Source organism: Saccostrea echinata, unplaced genomic scaffold (assembly GCF_033153115.1).
Source record: "Saccostrea echinata isolate AGI-Se365-2 ecotype Australia unplaced genomic scaffold, CSIRO_AGI_Sech_v1 ptg000002l, whole genome shotgun sequence".
Taxonomy (NCBI): Eukaryota; Metazoa; Mollusca; class Bivalvia; order Ostreida; family Ostreidae; genus Saccostrea; species Saccostrea echinata.
Genome location: NW_026889751.1, coordinates 12,183,428 through 12,197,212, shown reverse-complemented (window position 1 = coordinate 12,197,212; position 13,785 = coordinate 12,183,428). Strand labels below are relative to the sequence as shown.

Here is a 13,785-nt window from a genome sequence, read left to right as displayed (position 1 = left end):
GTTACTTTTTTTGTTTTCTAAGGAAAGTTCCATAACTCTTGCTTAAGTAAGTATTGTAATCCTATGGATAATTATAAAATTATTTCAAAGTTACTGGAGTCAAAAATATGTAAATGTTTTAATTCAAGTCAACAACACTTGATACTTGCAGTTGCTTTGTCATGTTACACCTACATAGGAAAGCTTAATACAAAAACGAACCTGGGAGTTGCATTACAGCAACAAACCAACAACTGTCAAAATGGCTTGGAATGTACGACTTCAAAATTGTTAACTCACTTTGAGTGCAATATTCATCTGTATTGTTTTTGGTTATTCATTAAATGTCTTTGTTTAACAGACAATCTGATGCAGAAAAATATCTGTTTCAAAAGATTTCAAAAAAATGTAGCCAATTCAAAAATAAATTTTAGAAGAACAGAATACCCAGAAACTTAAAAGTAACACTCCCAAAAAAATTTTTATCAAAAGTATTAAATAATTTTTAGCTCATCTGAGCTGAAAGCTCAAATGAGCTTTTCTGATCACCCAGTGTCAGTCGTTCCACAACCTGTAAACTTTTCACATTTTCAATTTCTTCTCAAGAACCACTGGGTCAATTTTAACCAAAGTTGGTACAAAGCATAGGAGATTCTATATTGTTAAAAGGAAGGACCAAGCCCCCTTACAAGGGAAGATAATCAAGAAATGGAAAAAATGGGGTTGGGTCATTAAAAAAATCTCAAGAACCAGTGGTCCAGAAAAGCTGAAACTTATGTGGAAGTTTCTTATTTGTTTAAATCATGTCCCCTGGGGGTAAGGTTGGGCCACAATAGGAAACCAAAGTTTTACATTGAAATATTTAGGATTTTTTTTTTAAATCTTCTTCTTTAGAACTGCTGGACCAGGAAAGCTGAATCTTATGTGGAAGCTTCCTGAGGCAGTGTAGATTATTATTTGTTCAAATCATTGTCCCTGGGGGAAAGGTAGGGCCACAATAGGGATTACATAGGGGAAAATCTTTAAAACTCCTCTACTCAAGAACAGCAAAGCTATGATGAATCATATTAAGGTGTAAGCATTCTCTGGTAGTGTAGATTCATTTTGGTAAAATCAAGGCCCCTGTGTATAGGATGGGGCCACAAAGGATGATCAAAATTTTGAAATGGATACATGTACATGTATATTGGGGAAAAAAGCTGTTTCAGAACAGCAGGGCCAAAATGTCTCAGATGAGTGTTGTGGCCCATGGGCCTCTTGTTCTATTTATATTAGAATGAAGATATATATCTATCATTGAAAGCAAAATTTTCTGTGATTTATACTGAGAGGCAGGAAATGTCAGTAAAAATTACAATGTCAAATTCCTTCAAATGATATCAAGAAAATGTGTTCTTTTTTTAAACCCAATCATTGTTTTTACAGTCTTGACTTTTTGTATAAAAAAGATTGTATATTAATGAAATATATAATATGCACTTGCAAGATGTGTATTTTTATATTTTAAGCACAGTATATTAAATAGGTATGTAGATCTATCTTGCTCATAGGAGGGAATTCAAGTTTTGGAGGGGGGGGATACAACCTAGTCTTCATCAGACATTATTTTTGAGGGGACAAAATTCTAACTTACATTTATTTTCTACATATGGCAAAATTATTGAGGGGCACAAATGTTAATTAATTAGCATTTATAGTCACTTGAGTCACTCAGGTGACCTATTGCAATCTGTTTTCATCTGCCTAATGTAAACTTTTGAACATTTTCAGCTTCTTCTCATAAACTGCAAAACCAATCTCAACAAATTTTGGTACAGAGCATATATGGACAAAGGGAAACAATAATTGTGAATTTCATGATACCTTTCTCCCTTGGGCCTGAAGGATGGGACCAAAACCATCAAAATAAATGCAATTTTCAAAAATCTTATTATCTACTCGCAGACATTAAGCAGTCCAAGTATTGGCATGATTATAACACAATTAGTCCTCTGCCAAAATTGTGAAACTGTCGGTCCCAGGTTCAGTTGTTCTGTAATTAGGGTGCGGCTTTATTGATCTTATAGTGAAATTGCATAAATTCTTTTAAAAGCTTCTTCTCTGCCCCTGTATATTAAGCAAAGAATATAAGTGCATGGTTATGATGAGTAAAGATGCCTCTTCCAAAATAGAAAATATCATGGTCCCTGGGTCAGGGGTTCTGGTGTTAGGGTGGGGCTCTATTGATTATATAATGAAATAGCATTATATCTTTGTAAATTGTCCTCTCTGTCCCTGAGCATTTTGCAAATATACTAAGACATTGTTATGATGAGCAAAGGTGCCTCTTCCAAAATTGTTAAATGATTAGGTGCCCCGTTGCAAGGGTGTTTCTGTATTGATTATAAAGTGAAAATTCATTATTTCTTTGAAAATCTTCCTCTCTGTCCCTGAGTATCTGGCAGACACAAGTGCATGGTTTTATGAGCAAGGATGCCTCTTCCAAAAATATGAATTAATACCCAAGAGCGAGGGGTTGTGGTATTAGGTTGGGGCTATATTGATTTTAAAGTGAAAATGCATTATTTCTTTGAAAATCTTCTTCTCTTTCCCTGGGTATTTAGCAAACATACTAAGTGCATGATTATGATAAGCAAGGGTGCTTTTTTCGAAATTGTGAATTTGACGGTCCCAGGGTCAGGTCTCTGATGTTAGAGTGAGTCTCTTGATGATATAGTGAAAATGCATCAATTCTTTGAAAATCTTCTTTGCTCCTGGGTATTTAGCAGATAATTTAAGTACATGGTTATTATGAGCAAGGGTGTTTCTTCCAAACTATGACAGTAAGGACCTCTGGGTCAGGGTTTATGGTGTTAGGATGAGAGTCTATTGATTATATAGTGAAAAATCTTTGAAAATCTAGGAGGCAAACAGAGTACAAAGTTGTAATGAGCAAGGGCAAGTGTTCTTTTGCTTGGCAGGGTGCTATTGATCTTGTAGTGAAATTTATATTGTACTGAGAGAAGTTATTCCTTTTTGCTTTTCACCTATGGTAATCACTGATAATAATGAGATAAGTAGGTCAATTGAATTAAAGAATTACTGAAAAAAATTAATGTATAATACTTAAAGTACTTTCAAGTTTTTAATGGTATTTATACTTACTAATGGTAAGTATCTGAGAGGTTGTGAGATTAGCATAATTATTTAGTTGATAGTAACAAATGGAGTGTATTATCAGTGGCAAGTACAGGCAAGTAAATAGATCTACTTTTTGATTTGTTACTGAATACTTGACTAACTATTTTGTTGATCCCTGAGCATCTTATTTCTATTGCTTTTTGGGCAATCAATTTATTTCTTTTTGTTTTATTCTTCCAATTTACGGATTCTTTACAGTGTTGTATTATACTCAGTTGACCCTTAAGACCCTTGGGGCTCTTTTTTTCTATTGTAAAGTATTTGTTAAGTATATACTCGCGAAAATGGCGGGACGGTCCCCATTCCCCTGTGGATTTGTGGATGAACCGAATATGAGTGCTGAAAAGTAACGTGAAATGACGACGGTAACGTTGTTACGGCGATAAACGAAACCTAACCTGTTTATATTTTTAAAAGCATTTATGCATCTAAATGAAATATTCAGGCAACAGTCAAAATGAATAGAAGTATTAGTCTAAAAATTTTGTTGATAACTTCCCACGTTAAAATTTTTATGCCATTATATGTATTATATATTTTATATGACATTTAAGGAATCACTGTTTAGTTAGCAGAGTATGCCAGGGCATCAACGAGCGAAGCCCGTTATGCATAAATTATCCCACGTTTCCAACTATCGTTGATGTCCCTGGCATACTCTATTAACTAGACAGTGATTCCTTATATTTCCATTTCATTGTGAAATAAAATTGTAAATTTAGATTTAAAAAAAAATGTAGACTAATAGATTTAAATTACACGAGGCCTCACATGGCAATTTCAATAGTCCCCGCTCACTGACGTCAAACACAAAGACAGCCGCACGAGAATTACATGCATATTCGGCCTTCTCAGCTCCTGGTCTTTCGCTTGGCGAAATTCGCATTCCGTTAGCATGATCAAGAAATCAACTCTCCTACTTTCAAAGAGTTATCACAGAGAAAACAAATAGAAATGGAAATATTTTGGATCAACCCTCGTACTAGTATGGTGTATACCCTTATAGGGAGTGAAAAGGCGTAATACGGTAATACGATAATACAATGTTTTTTTTTGGGGGGGGGTTGTTTTTTTGTTTGTTTGTAATTATACTCGCGAAAATGGCGGGACGGTCCCCATTACCCTGTTATCATAATTTTCCCTATTATCATAATTTATGCATAACGGGCTTCGCCCGTTATGCAAATTATCCCACGTTTCCAACTATCGTTGATGCCCTGGCATACTCTACTAACTAGACAGTGATTCCTTAAATATTTTTAAAAGCATTGTATGCATCTAAATGAAATATTCAGGCAACAGTCAAAATGAATAGAAGTATTAGTCTAAAAATTTTGTTGATAACTTCCAATGTTAAAATTTTTATGCCATTATATGTATTTTATATTTTATATGACATTTTGGATCAACCCTCGTACTAGTATGGTGTATACCCTTATAGGGAGTGAAAAGGCGTAATACGATAATATAGTGTTTTTTGGGGGGTGTTTGTTGTTTTTGTTTTGTTTTTTGTTTGTTTGTTTGTTTGTTTTTTTTTTTAGCTTTGTTCCTTGTCCGTATTTATAAAGTTTTAGCTGTGTTACAGAAACTGCAGTTCAGTTGTGTTTCCTCTCTTTGTACTTAAATGATGAACAATACAAATCGGATGAAAGAGCAAACACAGACCTGTGAGGTGGGATCAGGTGCCACGAAGGAGTAAGCATCCCTGTCGACCGGTTAAATCCGCCGTGTGCTCATTATCATGAACGGAAAAAGCCATTGACAATTCAGTGTTTAAATAATGGCCTAACAATTACTATGAAAAACGTCAGTCAGCATTAATGACAGATTGTATTTGCTGACTAGGTCATTGTATCGACGATAGAACTTGCGAAATGATGACTTTAAACGAGACTGTTGATATCTTTATTTCATCATCTTGTTTTTCAATAGCTTGCCTCATTTTAGAAACTGTTCGTACGTGGTGCATGCTCTTGCGTATCGAATCAACAGGACAATGTAAACCCCATATGCAGATGATAAGTTCATATTGCTTCATAAGTAAAGGAAGTTGATGATAGAAAAGTTGAAGTCATCATGTTTATCATTAAGTTTTGTTGTTAGGTTACCATTAACGTCTTTATCTAGAAATAGCCAAATATGAAACAGATGTGTCAGACTCTGTGGTATTTTTTTTACTTCAAGTTCACTGGAAAATTATCGAGTCGAAATATGAATGAATATAATGAAGTTTTTTATTGATACTTAATACATGAAGTTAACATTTCTTATCTAATAAAATAAACCGTCACAGTAGCTCAGTCGGTAGAGCGCTCGCCCAGTGATCGGAAGGTCATGTGTGTTCGAATCACGGCCGCGACTGACCTAAGTCGATAAAAAAAAATATATAGGTACATGTAACAACTGTTCCTTCGCCAAACGCTCGGCACTTTGGAGTGAGTCTTTAGGATGAGACCTTAAAACCGAAGCCCCGTGTCACGGTAGGCGTTGGCACGATAAAGAACCCTCTCTGCTCAATAGTATAGGTCAAAATTTGAAGCCTTTCACCGGTATATGGTGACGTCTCTATATGAGTAAAAAATTCTCGAACGGGTTGTAAAACAACACACGATTTCCAATAAAATAACTGCTGAAATATCAACTTCATTGCTGTCCGGGACGTTTATGTTCTTCTGACATCAATGTTATTTTATACAAGTTGTAGCATTACCTTTGCTCTTTCCTACGAATAGCTAACCTTGTTCTAGATTTTCTATATGATTATAATAGAATCGACAACTATGCCTTTATCTTGAACAAATAAGACGTGTTATATAACAGTACATGCGTAGATATTACATTTTAATTGTGCATCAGAAATCACTAATGTTAGTAAGGTAAGGAAGGAAATAATTTGATAAAGTTAATGAAACTCCATGATTTTTACATTTTAATTGTGGGTCGAAATTGTAATTGATGACATCACTTCTTACAGTGTATGAAAAAAAAGTGTTTTATGACAAATCAGAAATACTTTTTCTTTAATTTTTAAATCCCCACCCGCGGTAATTGTTTTTTTTTTTTACAGTGTGAATCCAATCATCAACTTTTAAGAATTCCTCAAAATAATAACTACTGACTTTGAAATCTACCCACAAAGTCAATAATAACTACTGACTTTAAGTTAAGATCTACCCACAGTCAATAACTATTGACTTTGAAATCTACCCGGGAATTCGCAATCCATATGGGTGTCAAAGGACGGGGCTCTGGCGCGGGTCTCCAAGATGTCGATGTCGTATTTGGGAGTTGGCTTCTTTACCCAGGACAAAGATCTTGGTGATTTCTGAATCCCCTTTATTTCGCTTTGAGCAAACCAATAACGCTGATTCAAATTTCTGCGAGAAATTTCCATTGCTTTATCCCCTGACAGCAGGACATCTTTCGCCAATCCACCTGTTTTGTTTTGTGAGTATGAATGTTTAGGGAGTCTTTGGACTACGAAATTGTTCATTTCTATTGGTGGAAGATTCATGTATCCTGCATAAGATGCAGACTGGCCTGGATTTGTGGAATAAGCGTACGTTTTTGCTTCTGTTGCACATTGTAACTGTTCGCAACTTGTCTGGTCATCGTTGAAAACCATAGTCTGAGCGGAAAGTTCTTTTCCGATTCCCAATGAAGCTTTTAACCGACGAGCCATTTCAACATATCCGTTTTTGTTACCAATCAACCGACCTGCTTCCCGATTTGCAGTCTTAGAATCTAAAAGACTGATGCTGTTTCTTAAATCGAACAGCTCAGCACCGGGCTTGGAAGGTGAATCATCTTCGTCACTTTCAAAATCATCCTCATAAACGTGGCTGGTATTTTCTCCCTGATGTAATATAATTCTTGTCTGATCAATCTTCTCCAAATCATAATTCTTGGAATTGTTCCGATAGTGATTTGTTTCAGATTCCAGTTTAACAAACAGGGTCTTTCCAGGGCTGCTATAGATCGCAAGGTTCTCTTTCGTGTAATCGACAACAAATAGGTTTTTCTTCCTGCAATTGGTTACTTCTCCAGAGCAATTAATTTTATCATTCTCTGTTGGTATGCCCTTTTTATAATCACGAAGCTCTTTTAAGATGAATTTTCTATGTTTGATATCCATTTTATTTTCTGGTTTCTTTAATTTCAGACCATCAAGTTTCTTGGTTTCAGCTCTCTGTTTTGCATCGTACGCTTTGCGCAGCTCCAATGAGTTGTGAGACTCGGCCTTCCTCTTTAGTTTCTTCCGTTCCTTTGATTTGGGATATTTTGTCCGTGGACGGTATGAAAAAATATTTTCCTGTTTAAGATCAGCCTCAGTCTGTTCGCCGCTCTTTATTTCTTTGACCATGGGTATTTGTAGTTCTTCGCAAATTTTCGAGTGAGTTGTGTTCTTTTCTATGTTTTCAAGACGTGTCACTACTGGTTTCGCTTCAGTAGATGATATTTTGGTGACGTTTTTCTTGACTGCGTAATTATAAGACTGGTGTTGATTTTGGTTCTCATGTTGGGGAATATTGTTACAGTTTACTGGAGTTCCATCCTCATCTCTCTCATAATCAACTTTATAGTCCGACACACCAGAGTTGAAAGAACTTTCCAAAACTTTACTTATTGCGGGGCCTCCTGTGGCATTATGTTCATGTTGTGTCTTATTGCAAAAACTGGTTTCGTGTGAATCCTCACTCTTGCTGAACTGACCATCACAAGCTTTAACACACCGGTGATCATTTGAAGAAGTGGAGAGACATTCTCGTGTATTACTGTAAATCGTGGAGGATAGTGTTGCTGCTGTGGATATTGCACATATAGGATCTTTGCTTCTAGAATGAGCACAATCTCCCTGCCATCCGTATTCTTCTCTCGTGCTGTGTTGACTGCTTAAAGTATCTTGACTCACGGAACTTGAGGATTTCAAGCCGAAATTTTCTGCCCCGGACAAACAATCATGTAATGGTATCTCATCCGTCAGAATTTCGTGGGAGCTTTCCGGTTGACTTTTGATACTTCTCGAGGTGAAATAGTTTTTTTGAGGGATCGTGTGGCAATCATTACATTCTCTTTCGTTAATCCCTTCACTTAGATTGCTTTCTGCCTTCTTGTCCAGAAAAGATCTACTTTTCTTTGAATTAACAGACACAACATTCAACAGTCTGGGTTGCAGAGGTGTATCAGGTCTTCCGATCTTGTCTACTGCTGAACAGCAGCCTGAACTCGACTTCAGAGAATTCCCATTTCCGGTTGTATATTTCATCGAGCCAAGATTTAAAAGAATTTCCCATCTCGAATCGTTATTAGTATATCTGGTCTTACAGTGAGAGTGGATGATTTCAGTCGTTGGCTTGTCTGAAAGCATTCTTAAAGATGAACAATTTTCATCCCTGACTGGCCCTGGTTCGCAACTTAATGGAACACCGCTAAGATTTGGGGTTTCTGCTGTGGTTTTATCGTGTAAATTGCTATCATTGAAAGGTTTGGATTTTGATATTTGCTTTGGTTTATCACTCACTGATTTTAGGGAGGAAAATATAAATTCACTCAAGTTTGGAATACTTTTCTCCCCCATTGGTGAATCCATTCTTTAATAATACACAGCTTGATAGACAAAAACACTGAAAACATTGTAAAAAAAATTATAATTTTACATTAATCTAACAAAAGAAATATCTCAAAATTCTGTTTAATACCACGTTTTTCATGGAATCCATCACAATTTTTTTTTACCCAATATGTATTTTTTACAATCGAGCAAATTTCTCCAAAATCCTATGAAATAACACGAAGAGACTGAAATTTAAAGTCCACAGGTAAATTCTATTAATATGTTTTGACTCGGCGATGGCATACACTGAGAAATCATATCAAATCACTAATTTTTTAAAAAGATTTAGCTACCATGTAGTACGTTATACTAGTACTCGTTACTCGATCTTACTTTGTATATATCTTGAATTCTACATAAAACACAATGCATAACCAAAAAAAAAAAAAAATTAAACGCATTTATGTTACGTAAGGTTCATCATCCCTCTAATCACTCATATAAAATTTTGCTTTAAAACTTATTTATTTCCTAAGGAAATCTAATTTACAATAAAATGCAAACGATTTCAGCACACCTTTCGAGGCAAAAATTGTGAAAATATTTTTTTTAAACCTACAATCAGGTAAAATAACCTTTTTACCTGACCTTTTATAAAGCAATAATACTCAGTAGTCATTTATCCCAGTTAGAGTTATCTCTCTTATAAATGGGTCAATGAACATTTAAAATGATTTAAAGTAGCTATAGTACTTACCTGAGTTTTTTAAATTTCTTTGAGTATAGAATCAAAGATCAAGTCTTCAATTGGGTTGGAGCCTAATTTCTTTGGCAAATCTACTCACAATGATTGATTATTAATTTCATTGTTGCATAGAAAGTCGCTGAATAAATCTACATTGTTTCCACGAAGTTTCACATCTTAATTATGTCGTCACAATAAACAAAACGATGACGTAATCTAAATCTTAAATGCATTCTGTCACAGCTTGTGACGTCACAGTCGTATGGCGTCATAGTTATAAGTGAACGAATGCACATGACTGTCTCAGCTAATGAAAATACACAACTGTGATAAATGAATGACATGCAACTAGGCCTATTTTGAAGGAATGCAAAGTTGCTAAGAAATCTTCAGTCGACTATGAAATAGTACAATATATCGTCTGAGTCTCAAATCTATTAAAGATTGTGTTAAATGTTTGTAATCATTTTTATAATTATTTCTTAATTATTCATTTGGAATTGTAGTGGTTTGTATATGATATAAACAATTCGCTAAATATTAATTTTTTAAAATAGAAATTTCATTTTTTGATAAATATTCATTTTGTAAATCTGAAAGTAACACCAAAACATTCATTTAATCATGAAATCCTGTGTAAGTGCAAAAAGGTCAACATGACTAGTATTGATAAAAAAAAACATCTCTCTCATTAGTTTGCGGGGAAAGGTATATATTTTAATCATTTTTCGTAATCATATGGGTATGTTCTTCGTCATATTTAGGATTGAAAACACTGTCACAGAGACTTTTGGTAAATATTTACAAATTTAGGGTTGTAGATGGACTAAAAAATCCTCTTAAAAATATTGCGCATTTGCGCACATTTATTCAAATGTGGATTTAATCTTTTATGTCAATTGAAGAAAAACGAATTTAATTTTTAATAATATTTCTAACTATTCTTCGGTTAATGAAGTCTATAAACAAAGGTGTTTGAAGAAGTATTTTTGTGATTTTCTATATTCTCCTTATAACCATGTACCCCTAAAATGGCTAAAAATTATAATTGCAATGTATAATAATCATTCTAAATTGCGCCGGCTGCACTACATTTAATAACTAGGAAACACGCCATGTATTTTTAACTGATAAATAAGCAAGTGCTAATTACTCATTTTGAAAAGTTTGAAAATCCTGTGACAAAGACTTTTCCGACATAGGTTCTACCTTAAGAAATTGTTTGGTTGCCCTCTCCCGACCGACTGGCTAAAAATGGACCGACTCAAACTTTTTTTAACCTCTAGGAAGCAATAATTTTTTATGCATTCTGGGATTTTTTTTTTAATCAGCATTGAAATTGAAATTTTCTGTGAAAAAAAATTCTTATCTACCTACCGACCCAATTTTTCCATCCTGAGTCGGGAGAGGGCAAACAAACATTATTTTAAAGTTGACCTGAGTTTTCTTACCCCGCATAACATGCAGTAGGTAAAATTTATTAATTAGGAAATTAAATATATTTAACCTTTTGCATGCTCTTCAAAATGAGAAAAACAATATTTTACACTTTCTTAATTTGTAGATGTATAATGTGACGTCAGACACTGTGAGAGCATAGTATTTCGGGACTATAAATTCATATTTGTCTCCCCTTCCTGAACTCTACCGTAATATTATTTTGTCAAATGTAGCAACTTTTACAACACAAAACGAAGAAAGCAAATGTTCAAGTCTTTGTCAGCAAGAAAGGTAAAGAAAATGATTTTAAAAAATAAATGCCAAAATCGACAGCTTTGATATTTGCTATATGCCTCGCTAAACCAAACTTTAGACAGCGACACTTCTTTGTGAAATAAATTAGATTAATTTTTTCCAGAGACGGTTTTTAATTGGATTTGAAATCAATCCTCTGAAATCTTTGAAATTGTGACCGCTGCATGGTTTAGTCATGTTGAACTTGTCGAAGTCCTTTATGTGTTACATTAATTTGCACATGTATATGCCTATAGTCGCACTTTTAGTGCGAGAAAGTGAAACTTATTATTTTATAATAAACTTGTTACATTTAAAAACCTATAATAAGACTGTAACAATCTCTTTCAAGTTTTTTTTTTAAAATCAGACATAAAAATGCACACATCAATGAATCTACGGTCCATGTAATGAACTTTGCTGTACGTTAAAAGTACATTAGATTTTCTTTTATTTCGGACTTATCTCGATAAATTCTCTTTGTATGAAGAAGGAAACATGTTAAGAAGCATCTTAGATATTAGAAATTAATAAGGATTAATACTATGGAGATAAACATCCGAATCCTACTACAAAACATTTCTATTATAATATATTTTATGTTTTTGGGTATGTATTTCATATACTAACTTTTATGTGTAATGCGAATAATAGTGTCTTTTACTAATTTCCAGTCCAAAAAGCCATGTAATCATTTACAACTTTAGACTGGAAAATAGTAAAAGACAATAAAATTGATCTCATATTAAAATTTTATTATCTATATTTTTTATGGTAAACATTCTTTAACTTTTTTTTTTTTAATTTTTGCAATTCTAGGATAATTTATCTAACGTTATCTCCCCCAGAACGCTTTATTTTGTTAGGTATACATGTATATTCTTTCGATTACTTTTAGGAGGCATACACCTTTCCGTGGCCCAAAGCTTCGCTACAGGAACAGAGTTCACGTCAAATATTTCCTCGATAGAAATCCAGGAGCAATCTCCCTCGTCTCCGAAAAACGCAAGCACGTCGTTGTCCCAACAACAAACTGCAAGGGATCCCTTTATTTCCAAAGAAATAGACTCTGCCATTCTGATAGTGAGTTTCTTCGTGTTGAACACTGGTTTCATAATAACTGCGCTTTTTTTATACAAAAAATTTAAAATCAATCAAGTATGATGGGATAAAATAGGATCGACTTGTGAAGTCATTAGTTCTTAGACCACATTTTGAACTTAAAGTAACTTAAAGTAACCATGCATGAAGTTACTTTAAGTAACCATAGTAACTTAAACTTTGATTTGTACTTTTGTTTTGTCCATCTTGGATGACTTAGTATTTTTTCGTATACGAGTCTTCATCTTTTTAAAAGCGATTAAAATAATTTTAAAATGCCAAAAATGTAGTAAATTGAGTAAGATAAAATAGAATTTTATTATACAACTTCTAAGTTGGACTTTCGTCCTCTTTCCAGCTAAAGGTGTATGAACTTCATTTTTGTCATTTGATGGATAAAGATGTTTTCTTTGATTTAAGTTCAAAATACAACTTCTAAGTTGGACTTTCGTCCTCTTTCCAGCTAAAGGTGTATGAACTTCATTTTTGTCATTTGATGGATAAAGATGTTTTCTTTGATTTAAGTTCAAAATATTTTTTCTGAACCCTTAAAACAAATTTAAATTCTGATGTCGTTGAAATTTTTCGTTTAGCTGTTGTGATATAAATAAAAAACACTAAAAGTCAATATGTAAGTCAATATATAAGTCAATTTGATAATATATTGCTTGTTTAAATTGGGCTCTCATATTTAGCTCTTGTGACTTAGTTTTTGAACTTTGCAGCTATTCATTTTCAGTTGAATATCTTGCACAGTGTAAAATCTTAGATAATCAAATCTTGTCAGTTAAAGAGTCATGGGGCTTCAAAGCATGTCATGTAGGGTCACCAAATATGAATAATTGATTGGGCCCTGGGATGTGTCAATTCAAAAATAGGTCACAATGACTTACTTTTTTCATTTTATCATTATTCATTGTCAGTTATTTTGAGCTTGGATACTAAGAGGCCTATGATCAACAAACCTTGTTCCTTGATGCATGTTTCTTGAACAAAGAAACCAAGAACCAAGTGTTTAAACACCAGTAACTATTTCTAATATAAATGTATGACTTGTATACAGATTACACTTTCTGTTTATTTTCTAAGACAAATACTAGTAGATCTTTATGATACCAATATTTTTATGAAACTCATAAGATTTTTTCCTTTTAATTATATAATCAGCTATTTTTCAAAAGATCATAAATAAAAGTTGGGGCCCTCTCCCCAGCCCCCTTCAAGTTCAATCACGCGAGCAAAAAAGGTTTGATTTTGGTTAAAGACGGATTATTTAAAACACATAAATTTAAACATTAGGAGTGTATTCATTTTTAAATTATTTCACTGTGTGGCAATTTTTTCTCTCTTTAAAAAATAACAAGAATCTTATCTTTAATGTTGCAGTGTACCTTGAATATGTTCAGTAAAATGTTTAAAATATTTTGTTTAGAGAATTCAGCATAATGACCCTTCAAATGAGGGCAAAATAATTTTCTAACCCTGAAAAAAA

General features: G+C 33.7%; 1 protein-coding gene across 1 annotated transcript; it reads right to left on the bottom strand.

The window, feature by feature from the left end:
* Positions 1-6,018: 6,018 nt before the first annotated feature.
* Positions 6,019-9,581, bottom strand: LOC133200554 (uncharacterized). The gene is made up of 2 exons (XM_061336340.1): positions 9,471-9,581; positions 6,019-8,783 (listed from the first exon to the last, which is right to left on the bottom strand). Exon 2 carries the CDS (start codon positions 8,747-8,749, stop codon positions 6,347-6,349), a length of 2,403 nt encoding a protein of 800 aa, XP_061192324.1. The 5' UTR covers positions 8,750-8,783; positions 9,471-9,581; the 3' UTR covers positions 6,019-6,346.
* Positions 9,582-13,785: the final 4,204 nt, after the last annotated feature.